At 36.8% G+C, this 7565-nt stretch overlaps 1 protein-coding gene across 3 annotated transcripts in view; it reads left to right on the top strand.

The window, feature by feature from the left end:
- LOC118273519 (long-chain fatty acid transport protein 4) overlaps positions 1–7514 on the top strand; it is a 47181-nt gene extending 39667 nt beyond the window's left edge. For all 3 annotated transcript variants that reach the window (XM_035590527.2, XM_035590529.2, XM_035590528.2), the window contains 10 exons: positions 2471–2708; positions 3013–3262; positions 3474–3675; positions 4166–4276; positions 4786–4867; positions 4957–5087; positions 5402–5552; positions 5784–5941; positions 6195–6348; positions 6631–7514. In XM_035590527.2, the coding sequence (XP_035446420.2) occupies positions 2471–2708; positions 3013–3262; positions 3474–3675; positions 4166–4276; positions 4786–4867; positions 4957–5087; positions 5402–5552; positions 5784–5941; positions 6195–6348; positions 6631–6788 (1635 nt within the window). In that variant the 3' untranslated portion in view covers positions 6789–7514. The remainder of the gene's footprint in view (positions 1–2470; positions 2709–3012; positions 3263–3473; positions 3676–4165; positions 4277–4785; positions 4868–4956; positions 5088–5401; positions 5553–5783; positions 5942–6194; positions 6349–6630) is intronic.
- The last annotated feature ends 51 nt before the right edge of the window (positions 7515–7565 follow it).

Consider the following 7565-nt stretch of genomic DNA (forward strand, 5'->3'; position numbering starts at 1 on the left):
CACTAAGATCTTACTTACTACCGAATTTATAATTTTCTGTGTTGTGATGGACAAGGACAGGGTACTACGTCCGAACGGCTCAAATCCAATGGCCCATGGGTCGTTCGGACGTAAACAAAAATCAGCTACGTCCGAATGACCCACTCATAGTATCGGACGTAGTACCCCAAGGACAATGGTGTTTCTCACAAAAACAATTGATGATCATGATTCCAAAGTCCTCTAAAAGTACCTACGGTCATAGTTAGCAGATCTTTTTGGCAACAGTATTTGAGAAACGATAGTACGAGTATTACCACTCTCAATAAAGCTATGAAGAATTGCCTTTATTGAGGGGGAAAATTATTCAATGTCTTCTGCCGCCTTAAGTGAGTGTGTCAGACTTACTGACTAAAAACCAACCGTTCCTTCTCCTGCTTTCAACCGGAGCCCCGGTAACCTATTACGTTGTCCGCCGCTCCGGAGTCTGATCGATTTGTCCAGATAAATTTTGATACATTTTGTGTTTGTCTTAATTAGTTAATTATGGTAACCAAATCTACCGATATAAGGTTATTCAGATCGTAATCAGAGGAACTACAATCCTACTTTTAACGTTTTGTCTGTCGGTACCTATATGAGACACAATAAAAAACACATTTTGTTTCACGTAGGTAGATCTGCGTTCCGGCTACTACTACGTGTTAGGACGTTTTGTCGAGTTGAAAATCACACTAATTAAAAATAAGTATGGCACAAAAAAACCACTTTCTAACTTCAAAATAAGATACTCACAAAGGGTCCGATACATTCAACAACTGTACCAAGCAAAAGTACTATCGTTGTACCATGTACTTGTCCATTCACTCATTGAAAAGAAGAAACCGTAACGATGTGTCAACATATGTACCTACCTATGTAATAGTTACAGACTGACATAACCGTCCACAGGAAGTTAACATTCATGTTGTAACAGTTAAGTAATGTCTATTCTATCTGTTTGTTATTTACTGTGACAGTTACGCTTCTAATACCTATATGTATTATAACTTCTGCCAGCTGCAAATTTCGTCACGATTCCCGCCCGATCCCTTCAGCCGTATTGACGTGATTGAGTTACTCACATGTACACAAATTCACTTACCTAGACACTTTCGCATTTATAATATTAGTGACATGCAATAACATTTATAAAGCATTTTTAACACTTTTTTTAACACCCGGAAATGGAACCCGCTACCCTTTACAGTCAGTGGAAATGGAACCGTGCAGTCATTTAATCTTTTATTCTATTGGGTTCTTTTGGTATTGTATGTACGTGTACCTATGTTATGACTGGCATAGAAGTAGACGAGCCATTAATAGGGGTAAACCTAACTACACTATGCACACTTTAAATCCAAATATTATTATTAACCAACCCGGAAATTGAACCAATTACCAATGAGGCAATCATTCTCATATACATAGGTACTGACATTAATTAAATAAGAAAATTAAATATTAAATATTTAACTAATAATCCCTTTATTATTACAACTAAATTTTATTATATTTTATTAAGTGCAGACGTGACTTAGGTGTTAGTTCATTGTGTAATACCTAAACCAATATTTTACTATAATTTGTTAATCGACAGCATTTTCAAATATTCTATTTATTCTTTTTATAGAATTGCATAATGTGGTAAAAACATACTTAAGTCAATTATTATGTTATCGGCTTACTCACCTAACTGTTTGACGACAAACTCGACTAGTTTCAAACCATGCTAGAGGCTCATATTCATGAGCAGTATTTCGCAACACATGATGCGGCGACTGTCTGCTACTTACTGAGCTACTAACATGAGTCTCTAGCATGGCTTGAAATTAGTCGATTTCGCCGTCAAACAGTTACGTGAGTAAGCTGATAACATAATAATTAACATAGTCTCACGAAAGTTAAAATAATACATATCTACTTAAGTCATTGGGAAAGCACACCTTTGCTTTAATTTAGATAATTAGATTCTTTGGGAGTGTTCCATTTACACCCTATACATCTATTAGTGTAGATGTAGATTACATTAATAAAACTAATTTCAAGCAATTTCCGTCTCCTTGACATTAATCATTTCCTTCGGAAGCAATATGTACGGCAAAAGCTTTTAAAATAATGCAGCTTGTCACTTTCGTTTTGACCTCAATCCGAATGGGAACAACAGGTTATTGACTAACACCATTGAACTAACACAAAGCAGACTTAAAATAACTTTTTAAACGTATATCTAGTTATTCATATCTCTTTTTTTAATTATGGTGATGTAGAGAAAATATTATAAATTTATTGATAGCAACGATAGCTCACGTCATGGTACTTACTACAATCAACAGTTTTTCACTGCACACACACACACTCCTTCAGGATCAAGTCAAATTATAACAGCAATAGCAGCCTAATTATACAACACTTGTATAAAATTCTGATGTCTATTTCACCCATATTCCAGGTAGAAGAATACAGTTTAAGAGTCTCAGCAGTGTTAAAAGGCAAAGGAGTCAAGCGCGGAGACACGGTCGCGGTCATGATCGGGAACTGCCCCGAAATGCCCTCCATCTGGTTAGGAGCCACGAGGCTGGGTGCAGTATGCCCGCTCATCAACACCAACCAGACAGGCAACACTCTTCTGCATTCCATCAACATCGCCAAGTGTGACGTCGTCATCTATAGCGACGAGTTCCAAACTGGTTCGTTTAACTTAATATTAATATGTGTCACTAAATAACTCGTTTTGGGTAGATATCTGGTAGCTATTCATATTATGTTTATTGTGTTAAGAATTGAAAAAAATGTTTGTGAGAGATCACTTTTGCGGAATAGGGTATCAGCTAAACTGTTTGTAGTATAATAGTGTCAAGTGTAGCATAGAAATGGGGCGATATTCTAGATTTACTCTACAATTTATCTTTTATCTCTAGTCTCTATTCACTTGTCCTATTTCTCTCTTCTCTACAAAAAAAGTTTCTCTAAATTACTTTTTTTCTATTACAGCATTCCAGGACATATCAAAGGAGCTGAGCCCATCCCTCAAATTGTTCAAGTTCGTCCGTCGGCCACTCAACACTTCACCTGATGCTGTGAAAGTCGTGGAATCTGACGATGACTTCACTGCAATGTTAGAGAATACTGCTCCATTTACCTGGACTCCATCCGACAGTGACGGATTCAATGGAAAACTCCTCTACATCTACACTTCAGGAACCACTGGACTTCCAAAAGCAGCCGTTATCTCATCTTCACGGTAAGATTCCTTGAAAGGCGATAATTGCTTGTGCAAATCATGCTAAATTGGTACATTACTATACGTTGAAACAAACATGCGAGGTCTTTAGTTTGCATCATGTCATATTAAGTAATTATAAGATCGTGATTATGGCCAAACTTCGGTACTTATACATTGCTCAATGCAAGTACGGTTTAAAAAATAACAAAATACTTATGTCTTTTTCCAGTATGGTGTTCATGGCATCAGGAGTCCACTATCTGGGAAGTTTGCGACCGAGTGACGTCATCTACTGCCCCATGCCTCTGTACCACTCCGCCGGTGGTTGCATCACAATGGGCCAAGCCTTTATATTCGGCTGTACGATCGCGCTAAGAACCAAGTTCTCAGCATCCAGATACTTCCCAGACTGCATCAAATACAATGCGACGGTGAGTGAAAGCTTAGAGAAAGTTCACGATGCACTTTGTGAGAGATGTGATGCAGAGAAATCAAAACTATATGTGCGGATGGTGTCTGATCGTTAAAAACGAATTGCTCTGTAGTTGAAGTGAAAGTGTGTGTCGTGACGTTTGATTTGAGCTTTGGCATCGCTGTTTTACGCAAGCCTTGCCGCCGATTTGTAAACATAATACATGAGTTCTTTTTTAGGCTTGACATCTCAAATCTGAGAGTAAAAATGATGGCAATCGATTAAACGCTATTAAACTTTTAGATCAACTGATTTGAAGGCCTGCTACGATTTTCACTTTATTGAAACTATTTGCAATGATTGCTGCATTATATGTACAAATAGGCTTACGTTTTTTTACTAGCTGCATTTGTACTTTCTGTATTGTTAGCCAGTTTCTCCAGTGACCTGGTGCCCGATTCTGACATAGTTTTATAGTGTCGTTTTTCTAATGGATTTTTAATCACCAGGCTGCCCACTACATCGGTGAGATGTGTCGCTACGTGCTGACGACACCGCCTTCCCCTACGGACACGCAACACAAAGTCAGAACAGTTTACGGCAACGGAATGAGGCCAGCGGTAAGTTTGTGGTTTTCTTGCAAAAAAGTCAATGAACTTAGAAACTAGGTGTCACAATTGCCACAGGGCTCTGTTGCTTGTGGATTCGAAAACATCCTTTAATTTGGTCTTGATAAATGCTATTTTCTTATGCCAAATAGTTACCATAAAATGTCAAATACATACCAAAGTAGTGCCTTGGGGTAGCCCAATAGGTAACTAATTTTAAGGCGAGTAGTTTTTTTTTTTTTTTTTTTTTTATTTATTTAAAGAGCTTTGTCGCTTGGCGACCATATCGCCCAGTGCAGGAAAAACAAAGTTTGGTTACTTATTACTAGCTTACGATCTACTTATCACTAATTTGTACAAGTGTTGTGCTTTATCGGACACTGGAAAAGCAAGCATGGAGTTACAAAGGCCAATGTCATTCACTCTTTGCGGACCAAAAATACTAACCCTAGTAAAGGCGAGTAGTTTATTTTAGATTTAAGTATGAAGGTTTCTACAGTGTATTGATCAATTGCTTTCAGATATGGACAGACTTCGTCAAACGTTTTAACATCAAGAAAGTGGTTGAATTCTATGGAGCTACCGAAGGAAACGCGAATATCGGTAAGTAATATTTTTTAAACTTAACGTCACGAAGTAGCCTTGTTAAATAAAAACTCTGAGTCTAATAAAGTTTATTTTCTTCATTTCAGTGAACATTAACAACAAAACAGGAGCTATCGGCTTCGTGTCTAGAATAATCCCAGCAGTATATCCAATTGCTATTCTCAAAGTGGACCCTGATAGTGGAGAGCCTATTAGAGACGACAGAGGATTGTGTCAGGTGAGTCATTTTAAAACATTGGAAGTCTACCTGGTCTTGATGATGGCTGGTCTCAATGGTGGCTGAGTACAATTAATTTGTCACCAACTGGAACATTCCTGCGATTGTTATAAGAGTCGATTAAGGACCGCCAATGCTAAAAGTGGGAATAATGATAAACTCTATTATATGGTGGAGGCCGGCATTGGACTGTTGATATTGATGCATTAATTTTTTTGCATTTTATGGGTTGACGTTTGGCCGCTATCTCGCCTGATATCATGATATCCACAATATAAGATATAGTTCCTTCAAATATCTTTTCGTGTTTGCAGTTGGCGAAACCGAATGAGCCTGGTGTCTTCATAGGAAAAATTAATCCAAACAATCCTTCAAGAGCGTTCCTCGGTTATGTCGACAAGGCTGCTTCAGATAAGAAGATTGTTAGAGACGTTTTTAATTATGGAGACTCCGCGTTCATTTCAGGTGTGTACCTAGAATGTTCATTTTCTTCTGCATCGATAATAATTATGACCTAAGTTCAAAATTACATTATTTAATGGGTACCAGTACCTACCTACCTACAAACCGCCTGGACCACTTAGTGAAAACCAGGAACACCTCCTTTTCTTTCTTCTTCTGATCGGGACTGGGGGATTAAAAAGAATTTATTCTTCTCTTAAAGAGTTTAAATCAATGGCATCCAACTCTTTCCAGGTGACATCTTAACGGCTGACGAGCTTGGCTACCTATACTTCATGGACCGCACTGGAGACACTTTCCGGTGGCGAGGAGAGAACGTCTCCACGACTGAGGTGGAATCTGCCATCTCGAGGGTGGCAGACCAGAGAGATGCTGTTGTTTATGGTGTTGAGGTGAGTGCTATGTTATAGACCTAAATCCCCAAAAAATCAAAGCAACAAAATCTGTAGGTAAAAAGACTCTTGGGTTTGATTTTAAGCTCCAACACCACATTAAACTGTTGATCAAGAGCCCGCCAGGCCTGTTTAGAAGATCCTCCCACATACGAAAATACGGAGAACATTACTGAAGTTCCAGTTCTAAAAATAATATAGAACTTTAGCTTTCGTAGATTTTCTTCGCTAAAATTCTTCGTTTTTTCTGCAGATACCTAATACGGACGGTCGTGCTGGTATGTGCGGCATAGTGGACCCCCAGGAGACACTGGACCTGGACAAACTGGCGAAAGACATCGCTAAAGACTTACCGAAATACGCGAGACCTGTATTCATTAGGATTATGGCTAGCGTTGATATGACGGGTAAGTGTTGTTTCTTTGGTTTTTTTTCTACATCTCATAATTAGACGCGACAAATTCTTTTATTGCATGATACGTTTTGCTAACCTTTCATTGCCATAATATGTTTTACTAGTCTTTACGCGTTTAATTAATAAGGAATCCGATAACGAAACAGATAATATAATCCTAATTTCCATAATGGAGTTTTAGATCACCTATTTCTTTAGGGCAACTTTTTGATTGAATGATGAATGGGGTGAGTTTTATATTAGGTACTAATATTAGTTGTTATTTTGTTCACAGGAACTTTCAAGATGAGGAAAGTTGACTTGCAGAAAGAGGGCTACAACCCTTCATTAGTGAAAGATAAACTATATTACGCAGACCCCAAGACGGGCAAATATCTGCCCCTAGGAAACGAAGAGTATGAAAAAATTATGTCTGGACAAATTAGACTGTGATTTTAATTTTATAAACATTTACAAACTCATTATGAAGATATTATTGTGCCTTTATTTAAAGAAATTTACTTATACAATAAGGATGTGATACTGTGAAGTGCAAGTTCTAGCTAGATATAATTTTTAGGAAAAAAACTTAGACTTTTTTTAAATTGATTTCTTCAACATTTTATGTTGAAGAACGTGACATTTGTGTTTATTTTTTTACGTAATTTTTGTAGGAACTATCAAAATCATATAAATGATTAAATTGAGAAGCATGAATGTGAAGTTAAAAGGTTGATTTCGTGTAGATAAGTATGTCCTACCTGCCTTGTAATTCTAACTATTTTATAAGGACCTATTATATTATGTAATTATTATAATTAGTAAAGTAAACTGATAATTTTATTGTGACACAATAAGCAGGTATTATTGATGTTGCCCCTTTGGGAGTTATGCTACCGCTAGTCGGTACCTAATGCGCAATAGGCAGGAGAAAATCACATATGAAAATCAGCTCAAATGACAGTAAACTGTTTTAAATTAGTTAATTATTTAATACAACAATTAATTTATTAAGGTGGTGTACCTATTATCTAATTTTGTAAATGAATCATGATAAATAATTATGTTTTTGTTAAATACACAATTGTGGAATGTAATTTAAGTGACTATATTTTTATGTTTATTTTTAGACGGACAAATGGTTTCTTTAATTAAGCAATAAAAACATTCAAATTGTAATATTTGGTTTTATTGATAAACAATAGTTTGCCCTATACATTTGCTCTAGAA

The sequence above is a fragment of the Spodoptera frugiperda genome, chromosome 1 (assembly GCF_023101765.2).
Source record: "Spodoptera frugiperda isolate SF20-4 chromosome 1, AGI-APGP_CSIRO_Sfru_2.0, whole genome shotgun sequence".
NCBI lineage: Eukaryota > Metazoa > Arthropoda > Insecta > Lepidoptera > Noctuidae > Spodoptera > Spodoptera frugiperda.